At 28.6% G+C, this 23,775-nt stretch overlaps 2 protein-coding genes and 1 long non-coding RNA gene across 9 annotated transcripts; 2 read left to right on the top strand and 1 right to left on the bottom strand.

Moving 5' to 3' along the window:
- Positions 1-6,066: 6,066 nt before the first annotated feature.
- LOC136774868 (uncharacterized) lies at positions 6,067-7,400 on the bottom strand. Its single transcript, XM_066729346.1, has 2 exons — positions 7,352-7,400; positions 6,067-7,256 (listed from the first exon to the last, which is right to left on the bottom strand). Exons 1-2 carry the CDS (start codon positions 7,398-7,400, stop codon positions 6,067-6,069), a joined length of 1,239 nt encoding a protein of 412 aa, XP_066585443.1.
- Positions 7,401-8,110: 710 nt separating this feature from the next.
- Positions 8,111-9,857, top strand: LOC136775090 (uncharacterized). The gene is made up of 3 exons (XR_010822876.1): positions 8,111-8,523; positions 8,834-9,080; positions 9,222-9,857. It is a non-coding gene; the product is annotated as an uncharacterized lncRNA (long non-coding RNA).
- A 1,576-nt stretch (positions 9,858-11,433) lies between these two features.
- LOC136775152 (uncharacterized) lies at positions 11,434-23,319 on the top strand. 7 transcript variants are annotated; one of them, XM_066729660.1, is made up of 12 exons: positions 11,434-11,853; positions 11,943-12,046; positions 18,766-18,836; positions 18,962-19,322; positions 19,905-19,993; positions 20,104-20,242; positions 20,337-20,420; positions 20,503-20,585; positions 20,701-20,872; positions 22,069-22,328; positions 22,770-22,925; positions 23,009-23,319. In XM_066729660.1, exons 3-12 carry the CDS (start codon positions 18,828-18,830, stop codon positions 23,222-23,224), a joined length of 1,569 nt encoding a protein of 522 aa, XP_066585757.1. In that variant the 5' UTR covers positions 11,434-11,853; positions 11,943-12,046; positions 18,766-18,827; the 3' UTR covers positions 23,225-23,319. The 7 variants fall into 7 exon arrangements, 5 of the variants coding, with proteins under 5 accessions (XP_066585757.1, XP_066585754.1, XP_066585758.1 ...); XM_066729657.1 differs by having other exon boundaries at positions 18,962-19,355; XM_066729661.1 differs by having other exon boundaries at positions 18,962-19,355; positions 22,770-22,929; positions 23,009-23,296.
- Positions 23,320-23,775: the final 456 nt, after the last annotated feature.

Genomic DNA, 23,775 nt, shown 5'->3' with positions numbered 1-23,775 from the left:
AATTAATAAATTAGTCCTGTGTGAAGAAACTTGTTGCTTGTAATTTTTCTCCCTTGTATATCCAATTATTTTACTAGAATGATGATTTGCAACATACAAGTCTCTAATATGTTTAGATTTCCTACATCCATTCTGAAAGAATGTTTCATGTAGAAAATATCAGTTAATTTCCTTTGGACATATGTTACAGTAAGCTGTTTATTTCAGTGAGAATGAATTGCCTATAAATGCATGTATTGTAGTTTATACACACAGACAAAAACCAAATAATTATACATTTCACAAAGTTGCTATTCTTTTTTCTAACCATCTAAAGTATTATCTATTATCTACGAAAAAAAAACAGAAAACAAAAATAAAATTAAATAGAAAGATAAAACATAGAAGTATCTTCTACTTTACCTTTATAAACTACTTCATAGTAGAAAAAAGTACAACTCTGATACACGTTGCTCCATTAGTTGAACTACGCTTAAAAATACATCATCAATATTTTGGTGGTAAAAATATTTAATTCATAAAGAGGATTGTCTTGGAAATCATTATTGCAATGTTTGTAAATACTGAGGCTGAAAAATTTAACTTCTTCAAAATATGATGTTATCTATCAAAGGGTCTCTCCAAGGTTCAAGAAGGTGTAACATCTATAATTAAATTCATAATTATTAATTCAGATTAAGTTTTATTAACTATTGAAGACTAGAGGCTGCATTTGTTAAATTAATTAATGCTGGATAGAATAATGCCAGTCCAAGTTAAAATTATGTATAACTTTACTTTAATTACTTTCCACTAAACTTCCTGTATTAAGACGAAATTAATTTATATATTAGACGTGAATCCTATATAGCTATTTACTGTATTTCTAACATAAAGATATGAAACGAAATTTTATATTTTAGTATACGCTAAAACAGTTTAGTTGTGTGAGTGCAGACAGCGCATGCGCCTACTTTCCAACCCCTCCACAAATAACACAAATAATCTATACTTTGCTCCACTAAGGTGCATACCCTAGAAAGTAACTATAAAAATTTATGGCACTTTACGCTCTACCGTCCCAAGGCTTATTTCTATAGTATGTGCCATTGCCTATGGCTATCTCTCTCGCTCGGTAAGAATCATTCGTCCGTCCTTGTTTAGGTCAGTTCTACGCCAATGGATACTCTGTAAAGAAGATTCTTTCAGGCGACACCATTGAAGACTGCGATTACAGCGGGGATTTTAAAATAATGTGCACCTGTCACTGTCAAACTTCAATATGAAAAATTATTGTCACTTACAGCGTTTGGCGCAATTAACATTATAAGTCTGGATTATTATATGATATTCTGTAATTCACATATATATATATATATATCACAGAATATCATATAATAATCCAGACTTATAATGTTAATTGCACCAAACGCTGTAAGTGACAATAATTTTTCATATTGAAGATTGACAGTGACAGGTGCACATTATTTTAAAATCCCCGCTGTAATCGCAGTCTTCAATGGTGTCACCTGAGAGAATCTTCTTTAGAGAGTATCCATTGGCGTAGAACTGACCTAAACAAGGACGGACGAATGATTCTTACCGACCGAGAGAGATAGCCATAATCAATGGCACATATAGAAATAAGCCTTGGGATGCCTGGCTTGCCCTGCTATGCCGTATAAAGCTCTCTCTCTCTCTCTCTCTCTCTCTCTCTCTCTCTCTCGCACTCACGCATTTAGAGCGAGATAGATGAACTACTATAGTTATCGCGTTCCATTCCCCTATCTCCGCCTAGCAGAATAGAGTATACAGTGAAGGATCCTAAAACGCGGTTCCTAAACGCATCAAGGGACGCCATTTCTGCCGGTCATTCTACACCAGCATAGTAGGCCTACTTACATACGGGTGCGACTGTGTTAGTGACTCGTGAGTGTACTGTAAACAAACACACATAGCGTTTACCATGTATGTATGTGCGTCTTATTTTCAATCGCGAAATTGCCCTTCTAAATTTATTGCATTGCACCTTCTACGACAAGCTTTATAAGATTAAGAAATACTCATAGCAGCATGTACATTATCGAGAACTTCTAATGTAATTTTTCAATGTGCAATCGTACTTTTATTTGTTCCGAAATAAATTGCAGAATGAACGAGTCAGGACGCTTGAAGACGTGAAATTACGGCAAAACGCGGGACAATGGTACAGGCGTATTTCTCAATAGAATTTGATGAGACTAGTCATAACTAAAACCATTCTTCATGTAGATTGTCCTAAAGAGTTCGCATTTTCGATAAAGCTTATAGTTTTCTAATTATGAACGATTGAAGATGGACGTGCACAACAGCTGATCTACGCGAGAGAAGAAATATGTATTTGTGCGCCGTGCAACTTCAATCGTTCATAGCTGAAAAACTATAAGCTTTATCGAAAATGTGAGCTCTTTAGGACAATCTACATGAAGAATGGCTTTAATTATTATTAGTCTCATCAAATTCTTTTGAAAAATACGACTGTACCATTGTCCCGCGTTTCGCCGTATGCCCTGTATTTCAAGCATTACGAAATCTCCTTTTCTACAATTTTATTTCAAAATGATAATTGCATTTTTAGCAATTTCATTATATCGGCGAAATGAAATGTTCTCAACATTATTTTAACGGTATTTATATGTGTATAGCTACAGATAGGGGAATAGCGTAAATATGAGGAAAGCTTCGCAGTAAGTTTGGATGCTGGAGTGGGGGAACACGTTAGCGTGAGCCACGAGAGGGGCGGAAGCCTAGCTGCCTTCCTACAAATTTTTGGTTTTCGTCCACCTTAGAAACGCGGGACAATGGTACGGCTCTATTTCTCAACCGATTTCAATGTTTTTGCGCTTGTTGGAATCGTTAGGTCTGGCACCTCGTCATAAACAAGCCCGATTTTTCGATTTGTTTTGCGTTTAAATATTATTAATGCGAATTTTTAAATAATTTTATTTTTTTACGTTTCTCGGAAAATACGGCTTTATTTTAAACAAAAGGCGAGTCCTAACGATTCCAACAAGCCCAAAAACATTGAAATTGGTTGAAAAATAGCGCTGGAAAATTCTCCCTCGTTTTTCGTTCCGTAATGTTGGCTACAGAGGGCTTGAGGGATCCCGTTAACTTTAAATAAAATCCCACAAAGTACTGTAAAATATCTTACATGTTATATTATATATCTAATCTGTCAGCTTCTTTATTTTAATATTCATCTCAATTATCACAGTTTGATCCTCAGCGATGACACAGTAACCACATTATGGTGAATCTATTCTTTTTGTTTTAATGTTCAATCCACATAGCTCCATTCTCAGCATTGACATAGTAAACACTTTACAATAATTTAATCTGAAACCAAAACCCCAAAAAGTGCTATATAAAATCTTACATTTGAAATTACAAATGTAATCTGTCAGCTTCTTTATTTGTATCGTATTTACCCAATGTGTTGACTTGTTTATTTTAATATTCATCTCAATTAACACAGTTTGATCCTCAGTGATGACACAGTAACCATAATACGGTGAATCTATTCCTTTCATTTTAATGTTCAATCCACATAGCTCCATCCTCAGCACAGTGACATAGTAAAAACATTACTATAATGTAATCTGAAATAAAATCCCACAAAGTACCACAAAATATATATATCTTACATTTTATATTATAAAATTTATTGTTACATTTATCTAAAATGTTAAGTCCTTTATATATTTTTAAAAATTAATTTTATGTACAGTTTACAAATTTTGTCACTGTATTTATTCACTTATACCATCATTATATCAGCTCTCAGTAAGATTAAAACTGTCACTTTACTCTCTATTTCTTTACAATACTTTATAACTTGTGGTATGTACGATACAATAATCCTAACATTTGTCTTGGCTCACGGACCATGCATTATGTATTTTGAAATTAGTAATTAGAAATATCTATTGGGAACTGACATGGGAGAAGAGTGGGGGAAAATATGGCGGAAAGAAGCATGCTTCACAAAGCTATACATATACATGTATGTTGAAGAATGTATTTAAATTTAATAGAAATAATATCATGGGTAGGTGATAATCCAAGACAAAAAAATATAAATGATGCCGAGAGAATTTTATGTGCAGGGCATCTAATAAAATGTGGTCTAAATATGGAAGAAAGTGATTATAATGTAATAGCTATCACCGCTTTCTGCATGCAAACATCACATTTAAAAGAGAAACCACATGAAATAAAGGCCAAAATATCTAAAAGTGGAAAAATAATTACAGTAAGTTGTACATGTAAAGCTGGTTTAGGAGAAAGGTGCAAGCACGCAGTAGCAACATTATTATTTTGTTATCGGTTAGTTCATTTCTACTTAATTATAAATTATTGAAACATATACAATGAAATCTAAATAAACTATTAAAAAATAATTTTTCTTTTGCAGAAAAGATGATAACTTAGAAATTCTTTCATCTACTGATAAGAAGTGTAAATGGAAGGATTCATACGTAAAAGCTTTAAAACAATATGATGCAGCTCCAATTGAAAATCATGTTTGTTTTTCAAGATCCATGGATAAAAGATTTATTGGAGAAGCAACTGAAGACTATAGTAATGATCACATATTTAATTGTAATAGTGATGATGAAACAGTATTCACGAAAGATTTAAATTCTTCCAAACCTTTACAAAAATATGATAGCCCTAAGTACTTAATGATAAATCCAACTAGTGATGATAATAGTAAAATAATAGCCATAATAAGTGACGAACTGGTATATTCAGCTTTTGCAAAGCACAAGTAAATGTTGAAATAAATATTTTAATATATCTAATAATCTAGAGAATAAAGTTATTATTTACTGTAACGTAGAATGTATTTTTTGCTGCTATTACAGATTGGGTCGTCATAAGTCAATAGTTTTAAATAATAATAATTATTTAATAATTAGCAGAGAAGAGAAAGAAGCTATTAGTACAATATTTAGGTACCAAAGAAGCGAATTTATGGAAGAAATTGAAAATATAAATGTACAGTTATCAAGAGACTGCTGTCATGAAACATTAAAAGATTTTAGTGAAGATTTCGAAGCAATATGTGAGAAAACAAAACTAAATTATGCTGATTGGCATAAGGCTAGACAATTTCGCATTACTGGTTCTGTTTGCTATAAACTTTATACTTATACTAAAACTTAAAATCCTGATTGGAGGAAACAAACCAAAGCATTATTTGAACCAGTTAGTTTTTCAAACGAGTATACTGAGTATGGTAAGGAAACTGAAAAAGAAGCTCGAGAGTTATTTAAAGATTTAACGAAAAAGAATATTGTAGAAACTGGACTAATAATTTCGAAACAAAATCAATGGTTAGGTTACTCCCCTGATGGCATAATTATAACAAATGGCATTCCATCAGAGTTATTAGAAATTAAGTGTCCTTTTAAAGGTAAATCCAAAGGTATTGATGAAACTGTGCAATCGGAATTAAAAAAAAGCTTGAAAATAGAAGGAGAGAATATTGTTTTGAGAGAAAGGCACAAATTTTATGGACAAATCCAATTGGGAATGGCTGTTGTTAATGTTAAAAAAACATTCTTTGTTTATTATTCATCTTTTGATAAAAAGTTATTTATGATTAGCGTTAATTTTAATGAAGAATATGCAAAGAAATTGTTGACAGCGTTGAAGAAAGTTTATTTTCAGGAGATACTACATGACGTATGTTTGACAAAAGAAAAAATTAATAGTAATGAGAAAAGTTAAAAGTATTTAATGTTTAATAGTTCTGCGAAAGTTGAATGACTGTGATAAAAGATGTGTATCTACTAGTTAATTTCGCATTAAAGTGTTTAATTAAGACAAGCATTTTAAAAACAAAGAAAAATATAGAAAAACATTCAATATTAGTGATATTGAAAATAATATATTATTAATGTTACATATGTTCTTATTTTATCTCAAATATTCTGATGTTAAACTAATTTTAATAATTGTTTAATAAACATGCATTTATGAATTAGAATATAATTTTTTCAAAATAATTTATTTTATTATCCATATCTTCTTTGAACTTTAATTTTTCATAAACTTATCGTCTTTAAAAATTGACGAGCTCAAATTCACTGTTGCACAAACTACTGTGAAAATTTCTTCCAAAATAGGAACAAGTTGTACAGACATTGTTTTACCTAAAATTGAAAAGGTCTTAATTCGTTGATTTGTCCTTTCAACGTGAACTCTTGCTTTCGCTATTTTTGAAGTTAATATTGATTCGCTTTTGCTGAATTGCTTTTTATTTCTTAAAAACGGTGGTCTTATAATTTTCCAATTATTTCTAGCACATAATTCATCTATTAAAAATCCTCTGTCAGTCATTACTGCATCACCAGGTTCTAATAAACTTAATAGATCACTTTGCTGAAATATTGCCGTATCACTACTTCTGCCACCATATGGTTTACTAATAAAAGAAATTAAACCTCCTGGTGTGACACCAGTCATTATTTTACAAGTAGTCGAACTTTTATAATTTGAGTATGTCAATTCTTGGCAGCAAAGGTTTTTTGGAGACTGAATAAAAATTTCTGTACAGTCTAAGACTACCCTAGTATCTTCAAAATTCTTAAAACATTCAGGTAAATTTTTTGATATTTCTTCTCTTGATGGCCAAGGTACGACAATTTTCAAGCACTTGCTTAACATTTTTAATGTTGAGTAAAATATTCGACGACACTGTACAGCAGAACAATTATTAATAAGCAGTGCTAAAAATGTATATGAAACATCTTGTTTTAATTTTACATAAGTCATGATAACTTGTTCCTTTAAAGTCATTTGGGATTTTGGTAAATGCTTTCCATAAACTAATTCCATTATTTTAACAATTGTATCAAGAACTTTAAAAGATGGAATTCCAGTTGCTGTTGATAAGTCAGCTTCAGTAACTATGAAATTGATTAAATGTGGTTTATGAAAGATGGTATTAACTTGTATACTAACGTCACTGTATACTTTGTCTAGTGAAACTTTTACATTCTTAACCACTGTACTTGTTTCAGTACTATTCTCAATAAATTCCATAAAACTTTCTTCGATTTCCTCTGGAGTATCATTTTTTTTTATTACGGTGTTAAGTCGATCCCTCCTCAATCTTCTTACAAGTCGTGCCTCATTTTTTGCAGCATCTATTACTCCAAAACCTTTTGGTAAGTTGCAGGATGGAACTGCAGTCTTTTTTAAAATTCTTTTTTTTGAGGGTATATCTACATACATAAATACAATTGTTAGAAATTATTTTATATAAATACATAGTATATTCTCATTATAAATTGTTTCAGGTCAAAAGTTATAAGTTTACCTGGTAATATATAATCACATTTCTTGAAATGTAAAGAGCATACTTTCATATTTCGTTTAATATTTTTTAATTTTAGCAAATGTTTCCATGCTTTAAATTTATCAATTTTTTCTTTATTGCCAAAAAAATTAGTAATAGTAACTAAATGATCGCCAGCTTTAGGAAACGAATGGAATGTAAGTGTTAAATCCTTCGTGGATTTACTTTGGCAACCGTTTACTGCACAATACAGTCTATTTTTTTATTTTTCACGTGCTGTTAAAATTCCTACTTCCATATTTTCTTATTTTTTATAATATTAATAAAATGTAATAAATCAGTAATAAATATCAATTATATCATTAATAGCATAGCATGCTTAAAATAGTTCGGATTTCTATCACCAGATGTCATGTTCCAATCTGTCAGTTCCCAATATTGCGGCCCCTCTACAGTCTCTACCCTCTGACGTATTTCCGCCGACCAGTAGTATCAGCAGCGACTATAGCGTAGTACCTAAAATAGTACTACGCTATAGGATATGTCGCTTTTTAGTACTACGGTAGTACCGAAAGTACTACACTTGGCAACCTTGGTGCCATAATATTTTCTTGTAGTAAAATTAAAGGAACTTTAGTGAATCGACTATATGGAAATAAACCACACACTGCGCATGCGCACGAGTAGAAGAAACTTTACGCACGCAAGTAAATTATAAAAATGTTTTCATGTGACTGTATGTGTATGAGTGGAAATCTGTTGTGACAGCTGCAATTAAAAGGTTATGATAATCAACACAGAAAATGTAAAATATAAAAGGATAAATACTGTATATTAATCGTCTGTATGACAAAATATATATATACCCTTGCACTTAAGAGCGCGACAAAACAAAACTTTTAGATAAGTATACCTTTTATGCAGAATAAATGCATATTCATGAATAAAGCTGTTGTATGCTTTGTGAATGTATTTTGTTTATTTTACAGATTGAATTATTAAATAATTGAAAATCATCTTCAGTTCTTTTGTGGGGTCCTAAGTTTACGCATAACAGATATCTGCCACAGATCTATTTCCAGCTTCTTCCACAAAGACTGAAAGACCTACTTAGATATTTCTGTTATAAAACTTAATAACACTACAATACTCATATGCATATGCTTGCTAAAAAATATTACCTTATACATAAAGTAAGTACTCTTCACTGTTAAATTTAATAGTTACATATAGCTTTAGATTCAGTTGGGGCAATGCGTCTTTAACCCTTTGCACTCCGCTGTCCACTCTGAAGGGACATAATGTTCTTAGTTTGATAATGGTAGAGTGCAAAGGGCTAGTAAATCTTTTGATTTGATGTTATTTGTATATTCTAATGTATATCTCATATAGTAATTATTTATCAATTATATATATATTTGCTTTAAAATATACTGTGTAGATTGCAAATAGTCTTTATAATAGTAAATGTTGTTTTTTTTTCATTTTTTGCAATTTTTACAGGTTTTTGAGAAGCTATAAAATAATTAATAAACCAGCAGATTGGAAGAAACCTTTTATACGTTTTGAACCTCAAAGTGATTGAGTAAGCTTCAACTACTGAAATGGGCACTTCATATAAGCTAAGCATTTTGCTACAAGGGGCTTATTGCTATTAGCCAACAATCAGCAGTACAGTACTTGCCAATGACCTATGCTACTCTACTTTGGAGAAACAATTACAGACAGAGTCAACAAAGCAGTTCAAATGGTAAGTTAAATGACATAATTATATCAATGCAAAAATTCTTATAAATTAATTAATAAATTGAAATATAACATTACATTATTATTCCATATTGCTTTATATTTCAATTTTATTCCTAATATAATTTTTTCTTATATTTTACAGCTCTTTTCTGAAGGCCCAAATAATTCTAAAGATTGGATTTATATTAACGGCACACAGCATGCTTGGTAAATTTGGTTGTCTCCTCTACAAATTACTGCTGCAAGTGATTATGCAACATAAAAATGAAATATAAAAATCATTCTTTCATCATGAAACATATTGGGACTTAATTTAAACATGAAATTTAATAAAATCATTTAGAAATTTAAGTACTGATAGATAATGCAATTTGTTCCATTTTTGTGCTCTATTAAAGAAAAGGGACCATATAGTTATATTATTACACTAAAAAACTAAAAAGGGAAATATGAAAATATTGTTTTGTGTTTTAATTATTGCAATTTATAAAAAATAAGTAAACTCATGGAACATAATTCATCTATATAAGGTGCAATAAAATGAGTGTTTAATATACATATTTTAAGACTACAATTAAGGATGATCTGTGCATAATCGTTTTATTTTTTTTGTGCAAACATTACATGGAGAAATTTATTTAAAATCCATGCCCAATTCTAATGAATATATAAAACAAATATTTCTGAAACCTAGATGTTAAAGTTACATTGATAATCCTTGCAACACTATATATATATATGTATAATATAATGAACATATGATGATGTCTACAAAAAAATGGAGATTTATTAATATAGTTATTAAGTTCTTTAGAAAGTTTAATATAGATTAGTATTAATGAATTATTTATACAAGTTTAATGTTTTTAATTTGGCATGCATGTGTAAATATATGTATAAAAGTGTCTCATAAATATTATTACCTTTTAAATATTTGAACTATTTAAAATAACCGTGCCTGTTTTTTTACCTTTTCCAATAATTGTAGAAGCATCAACTTTGTCTAAACTTAACAAATCTAAATTGATATTACAATTATATATGTATATGAAATGTATATATATATGCTATGTCATAAAATAAGTTTGTATAATTATATATTTCTACTATGCAATAGATATTATATTCAAAATAATGGACGGTTTCAATATACCGAACTTATGCTTAGTACTGTTTTGGTTAAGATCAATTGTTTCACTTTTTAAATGATTATCTCGGCCTTCGTGTTAAGTACTTATTTGCTAAGCTAACATTCAATTTCATTTTTGTTTATTGAAACTGTCCAATGTGTTATATCTTTATTAATACGATACCTTTATTTTTTAAGTAATTTCTAAATTTAAATATCAATTTTTGTATGTGATGTGAATTGTTTAGAAACACAGAAATTTTTTGTAATTTTATTTCCAATGGTAAAAGATTAATATTTTCTAATTTTTGGGTTTCTTCCTTTACCCAGGCGTCAAAATTTTTTTGCAGTTTTCCTTTATTGGAATATTTTACTTTTAATCCATTTTTTAATTGATTTATTGTTCTGTAATTTGTTACAGTCAAATCTTTTAATCCAGCTAAAGTAATGGACATTATTATTATATGTAAAATTATTATATAACGTATAAAGTTTCATATAAAACAAGTTGAAAAAAAAATACTTACAAATAAATTTATAAAATGATGGCTTATCGCCAAACGTATTTTGTAGGGCTCGATGGTATCTCTCTTGCGTGTTATTAGTTCTATCTATTTGATTAAACGAACTTAATATTGTAGGATCAATTCTGTGTAACCAAAATCTTTTATAATATTTGAAAAATGTTTTAAATATTTCATTAATTTCATCATCTTCAATTTTAAAACTTTCCACAACCAAATTGAATCCCAAAGCTATACAGCTAGCCAGGAGAAGTGGTAAATTATATAAATTTTCCTTAATAAAGTGTTGCATTTTCCATATATTGTAGGCGACTTTTCTTTTAATATTTCAAATCCCAATAAACATGAAATTCTAGAAGAAATCTAATCGATATCGCATAAAAGATTTCTTGAAAATATCATCTTACTGATATCTAAAACATATCTAAAAGATATGACACAAAGTAAAATATTTTATAGAGATATAAATGATATCTGCCAAATAAACTTTTAAAGTAATAATCGTAATGATGTCATAAAGAAATTTAATGGTAATATTCAAAAAACATCTTAAAATGAATTATAAAGTACAGCTTTTAGATACCTACATTTCTAAATCCATATTCCCTACTTGAAATATTTGTCGAGAATTATTATCATGGAAAAATATACATGAAAAATGTTCTTTAATGTCATAGAGGATATAAGATTTAAGTATTTGCTTGACCTTGATAGGTCATTTATATTCTTTCATATGCTTTTATATTTTTAATTGTTTTTATTTATACAGCCGTTGCGAGAAAAATTAGTTTTCAACTTAACTGAATTTTAAACTTTCACTTCCTCTGAAGTAACAGTTATAAACAAGGATTTCCACCGTCAATAATAATCAATAACACATTTCAAATCCCAATCCAATTATAATTACCAAAATAGTTACTTTTGATACAGAATCTAGGGATTTTTTCTTTCTTCGAAGACGCAGCTGATTCCCTGCAGCTGAATCAATTTAAATCTGAAATGCAATTGTCGATCCCAAATTTATCTTTTAAAATTGAAATTGCATTAACGGTTTATATTAGATTTTATTGCATCTTATATTAAATGTTATTGCATTGATCATTTGAATGTTGAAATATTGAGTTAGTTTAAATTTAATATAAAATCTAAAAATATTCGCCCTGGATTAATTTTAAATAATTATTTTTAACTACTTATTTTATCGTTGCAGTTATTGACATCAGAATTTTAGGAACCTACTATTATATGTATCATTGTGTCTATTGAATAGATTTAATTTGCTGTTTCAAAACAGTAAATAAGTTTCATAAAAAGGTTTGTGATCTGTTTTTTTATTTTATAATAAAATTAGGTTATATTTTATAAAATGACAAAATATATGTCGATTGCATGAAATTGTTGAAGTAAACCAATAATGTTATATATAGTACTTTGCATACAGTTAACTTAAAACAATACTATTAAACACAAACAATTCTTTACGTATCACCCAAACTATATTATTTGTGTCAGTTAGTATTGGTTTGGAAACTATAATTAGAAAGTTCCTTTAGTATAATGACAATTTACTCTGTTTAAGATTTCAGCAATAAAATACAACATGTTAATATTTTGTTACAGAAAATATACTCTTTCATTAACTAGCGTTTGAAATAATTTTAAGTATAAAGACTATAAGGCTTTATGTCATTTAAGTCTCATCTCAAAACTATTTCATTTTCACTGTGAACAAATAAAACATTGCTATATAGTTATTAATGTATAAGTGTTTACTATTAGGAATCATTAAATTATGTTTCAGATTTTTGATATTCTGTGCATTATTTAATTATTCAACAAAAATTGTGTAATTCGTATAATATGCACTACAGATAAATGTGTAGAATAACTTTGCGCAGAACAATATAAGTCACAAAGAGATATAAACTTACCATTATTAAAAAGTGATATTTTTGGGTTCTAAATTGAATTGTTTACATGATATCTAGCTCTTCAATATACCATAATCGATGAAACTGCTCACTTTAAAACATCCTTTTGTGAAAGTATTATTTTTAAAGCACGGTGTCTTTGTGATTTGTTGCTCTGTGCAATGCTGGCTACCATAAAAAAGAAGTTATTTTCTACATATTTTAATGTCAGTATTATATGTATACAAAAATGCACCACAGCCCATCATTATTATAAAGATGTATTTGCAAACTATAAAAATACATATATTTGTTATTTGCAAATATCATTTTTAACCTTATGATTTGTATAGGTAAACATGCAAAATTATGATTGCTGTAAATTAATATTATATATTTAGTATCAATGAGTTCGGTAAGCCATACCTATAAAGATCACTAAACCTGTGTTTCAGCAACCTATACAAGGTTTTTGTCTACAAAGTGAAATATATAATAGCTGAATTTACATTACTTTACTATAGCAACAGTATTTTATATTTTGTTGAATTTAATATTAAACAAAGTAATTATAATTAGTTAAAGAAAAATTATACTTTTAATAATCAGTGAAGGTAAATAAACTAAAACAGTATAAAAAAATCGCTTTTGAGATATCATTAAACTTGATACTAGAGAATTCTATATATAATCAAACAAATGGATTCCTCTGTCTTCCCATTAAAAAAAAAAACCTGTATTTTAAGTAACAATGTGTTTCCAAAGGATGAATATTTAATTATGAAAATTACCTAATTGTGTGTGGTGCTCTACAATAAAAACCATTATTTATATTTTAAAATATACAATAGATTTTATTACTATAATAAATTTGCCTTATTTAAAACAATAACTATTTGCTATAATAGTATTTCTGCTGTTATACAGCATACTTCATAAAATTGCATTAAGAAAAGATATCATATTGTTAACATTTTAACAAATGAAAGCTCAATGTTATCATTTTGAAAGTTTTTTTGATGTTATATTTTCTAAGATATAAAATTAAAAGTTATTAAAATGATCACAGTAAGTTACCATTTGTTGAAGATGTTAACAATATATGATGTCATTCTTTGATGCATCGCTCTAAGCAGTGTTGGCTGGGATGCTTTAGTACTATAGGTATTAAATGACGTTCAAATGACCTTTTTTAAATTTAAACATGTGTGTATAAGAAATCCTCGATACGTTTAGTGTTAATTTACTTGATGCTGTATGTGTTGGTATCAATAACTTTATATCCAAATGACATATTTTTATGCTGTGAATGTTTCTTATAACTAAGAATTGAAAACAGTTCCTTTTTTATGCCAAATATTTAATGAGATATATAATCATGACTCTTTATTTCTAGTAAACAATTTTTCAACTTAGTACCATAAAATGTTAAATTTATATTATTTTAAACTTAGAATATGCAAAGTGCTTACAATCTTATATTGCATTAAAAATTTATTTCAATGTAGGTAGTCTATTAATTTTTAAGAGCAGTAAAAAGCAATTATGGTAAATTCTTGAACTTATTAAAAAATTCCACTGATCTCTGTTTTATGATTGAATTTTCTTTGGAGTATCTAATTCAAGTCCTTTAGACATTATTTGCGAAAAAGCTATTTTAAATATGCATAGTTAAATGATTTTTACTCTACGAATTTAAAACTGAAATTGGGTTTACTTTCCACACTTTGAAGAAATATGTTCTAAATATTTAAAATTTTAATATTACCCTACACTGATCTCTCAATTGTGAACTATGAAAACATTAGTATTTCTTTTTCCCCTGTCTAGTAAAATAAATTATTTGTAAAAGAAACTTAAAAATGGTTAATCTTAAAACATTTCATGATAAATGATATTGATTTTGTAGAGCCTTCATTTCATTTTATAACAAACACATAAACGTTAAATAAATTAATTTATTTTATTTTTCATCTAATATGTCCATCAAGTTTTTTCCACTTTTTAATTGCAATGTTATTGATTTATCTTTGTGAATTTTTCAGACTTTTTGAATTGATTTATCACATTCAATATATATGGCAATCTTTTTACAATTTTAGGACTAATCTTTCGTTTTTCGTTGCCTTATTATTTACTTATACCAAAATCAGCATTATATGTTCTTATACACGATAATATAACTGTACTTTATGTAATACGATATAACATCATCAGTTACATAAATAAGCATTCTAAAGAAAATTCTTCATTCACGTGTGTAAAGTTGTCTGAATATGAGATTAAACCCCTCCAATACTAATCTAAAAAAAAACTAAGTAATTTTGTACTTTCCCTTCAAAACCTAATATGAAGAAAAAAACGTTTATTACAAAAAAAAAGATTAAATATATGAAAATAAAAATTGTGCAATAAATAGCTATAATAAATATACTTGGCTATAAAAAGAATTGAAATTATATAAACTAAAAAAGTAATAGTTAATATTAAATTGCTAAAAATGTTTTTTACTCCTTTCCTTCTATTAAAAAATAATGTCAAAAATCTTTTATTTTCTTAATGATTTTGTTTTTATAAATTGCTTCGATTTTGTTCGTAGTTGTGACAATAACATTAAGGAGACTTAACCAACACCAAGCAGGACAGGCGAGTACTGTGTATAAAAATGCAATCGTATATGTGCTTGTAATATAAAGGAGCCATGCCAAATAGAAAAGACTACAAAGATCTAAGTAGAAGTCAGCAATACCGACGACGACAGTCAATCACCAAAGCATGTATTGAACATTGTCAGGGCTTGGTATTACAGGAAGATGAAGATGTTGAGACTCGAGTAATTCTGTGCAATAATGTAGATATTGACTATAATGTGGACATGGATGATATTGAGCAATTACCAACAAATCCTAATCCAGCTTGTAATGAACTTGACTCTGAATCAAATTCAAATGTTGAGGAAGATGAATGTAATATTGAATGGCCTAAGTTTCACCTATATAAGGAAAAATCATTAGCACAGTTTCTAAGATATTGGGCAATCGAAAATAATATAACTCATACTGCGTTAACAAAATTGCTTAAAGGTCTTAGGATGAATGTTTCAGAAGATCTTCCTTGTGATTCTCGAACACTGCTGCAGACACCAAAAATTAGTTTAGTTCATTATTGTAACTCAGGAAGTTATTATCATTACGGTTTGCGAAAAGGTTTAACGGATCATTTAAGAAATGCAGTACCATCGTCAAGTCCAATTGATAATCCGATAAAAATAAACTTAAATATTGACGGCTTACCCTTAAGAAAGAGTTCCAAAAGTCAAATTTGGCCACTGTTAGCACAGGTCGTGTATAATGATAAAAGAGGCAAGCCATTCTTTATAGGGGCATTTCACGGATACTGCAAACCATCAACATCAAACGAAATACTTGATGAATTTATTAAAGAATACCTTGAAATTAAAACTGAAGGATTTGAATATCTCAATCGTAAATACTCAATTTCAATAAATAGTGTTATTTGTGATTCACCTGCAAGATCATTTGTGAAAGGTGTTAAGAGCCATACTGGATATAATGGATGTGAAAAATGTGAAGATGAAGGAGAATGGAGGGATAATCGTATGGTATTTTTGATAGAGCATGCTTTATTACGAACTGACGAAGCATTTCTTTTAAGAAAGGTCGAAGATCATCATATAAGCGTTTCTCCTTTTGAGGCAGCTGGATTAAAAATGATATCACAATTTCCTCTTGATTACATGCATCTCGTTTGTCTTGAAGTTACTAAAAGGCTTATAAAGTTCTGGTTAAAAGGGGTAAAAAGTGTTAAATTAAGCTCCTCTCAAATTCATAGTTTATCAACTGACTTAAAATTAATGAAACCTTATATATCAAGCGAATTTAACAGGAAACCAAGAGGGCTGGATGAATTAGATAGATGGAAAGCGACAGAATTGAGGACCTTCCTTTTGTATACCGGTTTTTTAGCAATGGCGTCCTATTTATCCGATGATTATTTAAGACATTTCTACTGCTTACAATGTGCAATTACGATCTTGTGTAACCCTTTCGATTATTCTGTCAATGGTGATTATGCTCACCAATTGTTGTTGCATTTCGTAAAAGCCTTTAAAATTTTATATGGAGAAGAATACGTAGCATACAATATACATAATTTAGTACATTTGTTCGAAGATACTAAATTACATGGATGTTTGGACATGTTCAGCGCATTCCCATTCGAGAATTTTATGCAAGAGATAAAAAAAATTATAAGGAAAACTTCACAACCTTTACAGCAATTACAAAGGCGATTGTCAGAAATGTCTGAATACTATGAAAATCCTAAGTGTGAATTAGTGGAAAGTTTCGTTTTACAGAAACCTATGGAAGAAGATCTACCATTTGGCTACACTCATTCGCATCAGGAGATACAATTTAAAGATTTTACAATATCTTGTTCCAAACAGGCTGATAAGTTCTGTTATATAAAAGACGGACAAATTTTGTGTATTGAGAAAATTGCTTACGCAGATAAAGAAGAAGTTGTTTTAGCTAAAGTATTAAAAAACTCATCAAGTGTTCATCTGTATCCTTGTGATTCACGCAATTTAGGGATCAACGTGGGTAATGAATGGTCAAATATAGAAGTATTTCCTGTAGACAAAATTGTAGAAAAAATATTACGTCTACCATATAAAAATACCTATTGCTTCTTACCACTACTTCATACTGCTAACTGAGGTCAGTAAAATAGTAAAATCAAGAGAATATAAAAATTGTTAGAACATAAAAAAATGTCCAACTTTAATCGATAAATAAATACAAATAATATAGTTTAAAATTCCAAAAATAAATGATATTTATAATTATGTAGATAATACAATAAAGTTGCATTACTGTAATAATTAAATAACATAATGACTAATGAAATTAAATAATTTTATAATTTGTACTTTAGTTATCTCACGTATTAAATAAAAACGTCCAGTTTTTAATTTTTACAAGGGTTTCAGGTGTTTAAACATATTGAGATATTGGTTAGGTTTTACGTTTGTTTCAGACAATAGACAACAAAATTGTTATTTCCTTTCTTTTATTTGTCTTCTTTAAATTTATATACAAGCACGTTCTCACTGGTTATTATGCCTTGTAGCTTTGTTGATTTTACACTATTAGTTTTTCAAATCTTTTATTATCCTTATAACTTTACACGCAACGCAGACGATAAGAATGATTTGATTTAGGTATATGGCGGTAGTTGTTTATGGTTAGCTCAACCAATGAGAACATTGTGCCATATATTATTTGAGTGTCCAAATTATATCCGTCAATAGAAACAGCACCTTTTCTACATTTTTGTTGCAAAATAATAAAAGAATTATCGCATTTAAAGTTTTCATGATATAAAAGAGGAATATGTAAATATATTTTGCAAACTTTTCATTTAAAGATTTTTTAAATTCAACTATTGGGACCTGATATTGACCGACGCTATAAGAAGAACTATCCTCGCGGTGGACATGATAACTCATAATGGATTTATTTGAAATCAAAACACGAAATATTGTTTGTTAACAGGAGAGAGAGAGAGTATAGTTTTTAATATTAATCAGAACATTTAAAAATAATTGAAATCTGAATTTTTAGCATAGCTAGAGGTAAAAAGGATAATATTTAATTCAAATTTATGCTACATATACTTCTAAAAAGAGTTTTGATCAGAGAAAAAAAAATCTTTATTTAATCATGAGCTATATTTACCTAGTATGTACCAGAAGATATTTCGCTTTCTAATTTCAGATAAATCAGTAATGTGTTATCATGTCGACAGTGAGAAATAAAGATATATTAAAAAGATATAGGTCCTAGCGAATGAAATTTCAAAACTTTCAATTGATAATTTTAAGAAAAATTATTTGAAAGCTGCTCTATTATATTTTTAAAATTTTGAATACATTAACACACTACTGTTTTAATTTATTAAAATAATTATATGAAATATTTTTAAAGCTCTCAAACACATGTAATTCCTTAAATGCGTAATATTTATGGTTTTATATTCCGAGTTCATTGAATAAACTGAATTTACTTGAAGTTTAATGTATAACTTTTTTTATTACAGGTAAAACATTCAAAAATCAATGTAATTTAGTTTTTTACTGTTGATTTCAAGTTGTGGCCATTATGACAGAAGTTAGTAATTTATTTTATAATATTTTAACTTTTTACTAATTCCGTCTTCAACTATTTATCTAAATATTATTCTAACCATATTTTCTCAATTGCATATAATGAAAGTATAATTGAATGAATTGCAGAATTATTATGTAATTATTTGGGATCAATTCTGCTCCGTTGTCCCTTATAAATGGCAAAATTTATCCGAGAAGTCATGTATGTTCCCTGTAGGACAAATAAATTTAACGAAAGCTATACAGAAACGACTGACTCCTGGAAAAAATTGGATTTGTTATAAATTTAAAAAGGTCTTGGGACCGTACGCTTCTTTTGAAATAGCTCGAAATGCGGAAAAAACATGTATTGATATTTCAAGTTCAGATGATTTAAAATTAAATGCCTTGTCCAGCATAGAAATGGAGAGTTTACCCATAAAAAGATTGACAAAAAAAAGGAAATTTTACGACGATGATTACGACTATGGCGATCCAGAATCTGTAAGTGAGTCTGAAACGGATAATGATAAAAAGAATCGTAAGTTTTATTAGTTTATGTATTATTAATGAAAATAATAAATTCAACATAACAGTCTTGCTTATTTCATATAATATATACGCAGGAATACAAAAAATTGGAAATGTTTAAAATATTATAGAGAAATAATATGACTTTTACTCTTTCGAAATATTTTCAAAATATTTGCTACTCCGCTTATATGTAATTGAACTATTATAATGACCTCGAAAGTTATCTACAAAGATAATATTAGCAATGTAGTTTTTTGAAATGCTTGGAGTACTGAAATATCGATTTATATATTACCAAATATTTGTAATCACACAGTTCACAAATATTGATTTGGATTTTCACATACTTTAAGATTTCTAGAAACTACTGTAATTTGTCAGAAACATACGATGTAATTCAGAACTATCATACCCTTGGTACAGACCACATGCCTAGCTATCGCAATTGCATTTGAGAATGTATCTGAATAAAAGATCTATTGATAATTTAATAGTATCAAGTAGGATATACAATATTTTAAAATTTATTTGTTTTCAAATTACTATAACGTTGCAGGAAAAATTGAAATGCCTAAGTCGCTTTCACTACCTCCGTCAAATTATCAGCCCCGGATAATAATGAACAAATTATATGAACTTCAGCAGGTAAATACTACACTATTATTTGTAGTAATAATAGTTGCTTCAAATTAATTTGTTCATGTAATTTTTTATCTATTCAGTTTTAACTTGCATTATTGATTTTATTTTGTTAGGCAAAAAAGAATAATGTGAGGAAACCAATCCCTTTAAAACAGAATATATCAGTGTTTTCAACCAATCCACAAGTATCCAAGGCGATTGAAAACACCAGTATGCTTAATCATAAAGCTGTGGATAATGATTCCCCAAATGGTTCAAATGCTTCATTTCATTCGTGTTCATTGCTTAAACAGAAATTAAATTTAATTTAAAAACAACTTTTAACAAAATTTGTTTAATTTTATAGAAACTGATGACTGCAGTGCTCTTAGAGCGAACACCGATGAAAATGTGTGTAGTTTGTTACCTGCACAACATAACATCACTTCAAGTAAGCATATTTCATTTTGATGACATTAATTCAGTTACTCTGAAGTTAATCAATTCTTATTTTAATGTCGTTAAAAATACAGGTTTTACGAATTCTGTTCTTTCTTTTCCAAAGAATAATAATCAGCGGTTAAACCGAATAAGCGAATCAGTTAGACTTGAGCAGGTTAACACAATATATATGAATTGTGGAAAATTAAAATTTCGAAAATATTTTTCTTAATTTGCAATCATATTATTTTCATTAAAAAATTTAGACTTTGTATAATTTTTATAATTAGACGGAGGAGAATAGTGGACAGATGGAAAGACCATCATCTATCTCCGCACCAGCTTTTCCACCCTCATATCAGGAATGCGAGGAAGATTCAAACAACTTTAATTTAAATGAGGCTACGAATGACAATGAAAGTATACATAGTCTAGTTTCTGAACAAGAAACTGGAATTTCAAGTAAGTATATTTTATCTAATCATATAAGATTTATGAAAAATGTAAAAAATAGTATTTTTACTATATGCTTCCCGTTCGGAATGGTAACTTTGGTTTAATCATTTTGTTTGTAATTTTTATACTTTCGGATATAATCTACATATTAATTTTTATTAGCTCTATGTGTTTAGTTTTTCAGGGCCAATCAGCTAATTACTTTTCACAAAATTAACACGCTGCGTATATAAACCTGAATCTTTCATGTCTTGGCTAAAACAAGCAAATCGCTATTCTCAGACTTAACCGTTGTTTCATTTATTCAGCAGAAACTATGAAAAAATGTATTTTTTAACGATTTTATGATTGATATATGAAACAGAAGGTTTGGCATATTGTCCTGATTTTTTCCTGAAATTCCTGCACTAATGGATAAAATGAAAAAAGAACAGGACGCAAAAGATCCAGGTTTGCTGACGGTAGATGCCGTAAAAATATTTGTTGACGAAGGGTTAATATTACTATATGTATAAGCAATTATAATACTTATTTGATACTACATCCGGCTACTGCGATATTTTCTAATAACTAATGATCGAATGACATATTACGTGCAAATATTTAATTTTTATTGAATAGCGCAGCTTCGTAAAACACAAACAGATAAAGTTTGAACTCTTATCAGAAACAGAATTTGTGCCTATTAATATAATTCAGGCAATAAGTTCTGTTTAACACTGTAACTATAGAAGGTATCAATTTTTATTATAAGACCAATCTGAAGCACATTTCAACTTTTACTTAAAAAGTTAATATAGCAAAATTTGGTATATATGCTAGGTACGAAGTTAAAAGGAATTTTATAGTCTAGGTCATTTTAAAGGACAAATCCAGTATACACAGTTAATCCATTCCATGAATAATTTATTAATATTCAATGAGATAAAAATTGCATGTTAATAATCGGTTTGATGAAAGGCTTATTGTATCAGATAGAAGGCTTTATTCTTTTAAGAGAGAATAGTCGCCATACAGCAAAAAAGAAAAAGAAACGGGTAGTAAAAAGTTTACGAATGAGTACAAATGTATAAGTATGTTACATAATTACGTATGCACACACACAATCACCCATCCATAGGAATTGCTTTTCAACAATGCATATTCTTAATTATAACTTTTTAAATATGAAACAACGGCTCGACATAATTTTTTTGTTACAGGCAACTTAATCGTAGATATTAGGAGATTGCACAATGATTTTAATTTATTTCGGGCAGAACTAAAAAAATCAATGAACACACAGAGTAAGATTTTGACGGAAATGTTAGCCCTTATGCATGACGATACTAGAAGAAACGATATTCAGACTACAAATGACACAATGGGCTTTCTATTGCCTGATTTTCCTATACAAAGCATTGAAGATTATATAAAGTTTGAAAAACAATTGCAGGAAGATAATGAAATTCGTAAACTTTTTGTAAGTATTACAAATAGATTGTTAACTCGAAATGTGGAGTCAAGTTAAATACAACAATATGCTTAGAAAAGTTTTGAAAATTTCCTGCAGATCCTAACTATTATGCTTCTAATATGAATGGGAATCTAGGCTTGGAATCTGGATTGTTGAAGACTATCAACAATCTTTCAACAGATTTTTTATCATTCTTAAAAATATTGCCGACAGGCTTTGACAGAATAGACTCCAAGACCAGATATCCTTCCATGCCGGAAAAAGAATAGCTGGGATTTTTAATATATATTTCAAATTATACTAGGGATTATATTTTTGTAATTTTTCCTTGTTCAGAACAATATTCATTTTTTAAAGTTTTACTGCTACCTTTATCTAAATTATGCTCACTTAAACAATTATTGCATATTTTAATAACTCATTGTTAAATTTATTTTTCTTTTATAGGCTAGTAAAATAAAAAGGATCGGTGGTAATACTATTCAAAAAGTAGTTGCAAATATTTTGAATTTTGCGATTTCCTTAGAAGTGGGTCATAAGCTTACATGGACAGGATGCAATGGTTCAACGAAAATGGAAGGATCCACTTTTGCTAATATCATCGTGGGTGAATAATCTCTTCAATTGAAATTGTTTTACTTATATCATGAAAACTTGATTTTTTTGTAAACTCTTCTATTTCATAGGATCAGTATTTCAACAAAATGACCTTAGTCATACTGCAACAAGCACTGGTGTTATCAAACACATTAAAAGCTGGCTCCAACATGCAGGAGATAAGTTACGATATAGACAGAAAAAATTGGATAGGACGAATTGCGCACTTAATTCATCTAGAAATTAATAAAATAATGAGCTTCATGACAATGTCTTATTACTCTTTTTTCTCATTAGTATTATAAAGTTTCTTATTTTACGAATGATAATAATTGAAAAACTAATTTTATTTTCAATAAGAAACAATATTTTTTATGTAATTTGTATCCTTATATAGAAATTTGCGTATATAAGCTCAATTGTACTGTCCTATATTTAAGTTGGTTAAATGATATTCAAAAATAAAATACGTTAAATTGACAGTAAAGAAGATCTTTCAATTACTAGAATATTTGAACTATTAATTTCTTTAGTACTTTGGTTAATATATAGAACATATAGTCGAGGCGAGATTGTGGATATTCATGCATTAGCGCTGTGATTTTGGAAATGAAGAAGCGGGCGATATATATTTAACAACTTAAATGTTTATTATTTTAATAACAAAATATTAATTATTCGTTTAGTTCGATATGCATAAACACAGCAGTAGTCAATAAATGTCCACAATCTTTAAATCTTCGATAATTTTAACATATATTTCAGGCTTATTTAAAAGGTTATATTTTAAGCTTGATCAAGTATCGGAAATTTGTTCACTTTTCAGCTGTTTACTATAGCCTGTAATATGAAATCA

The sequence above is a fragment of the Prorops nasuta genome, unplaced genomic scaffold, assembly GCF_024137725.1.
Source record: "Prorops nasuta isolate Cenicafe-Biocafe unplaced genomic scaffold, Cenicafe_Pnas_1.2 PNAS00007, whole genome shotgun sequence".
NCBI lineage: Eukaryota > Metazoa > Arthropoda > Insecta > Hymenoptera > Bethylidae > Prorops > Prorops nasuta.
The sequence above is the reverse complement of the archived record's forward strand: the minus strand, read 5'-3'. Positions and strand labels throughout refer to the sequence as shown.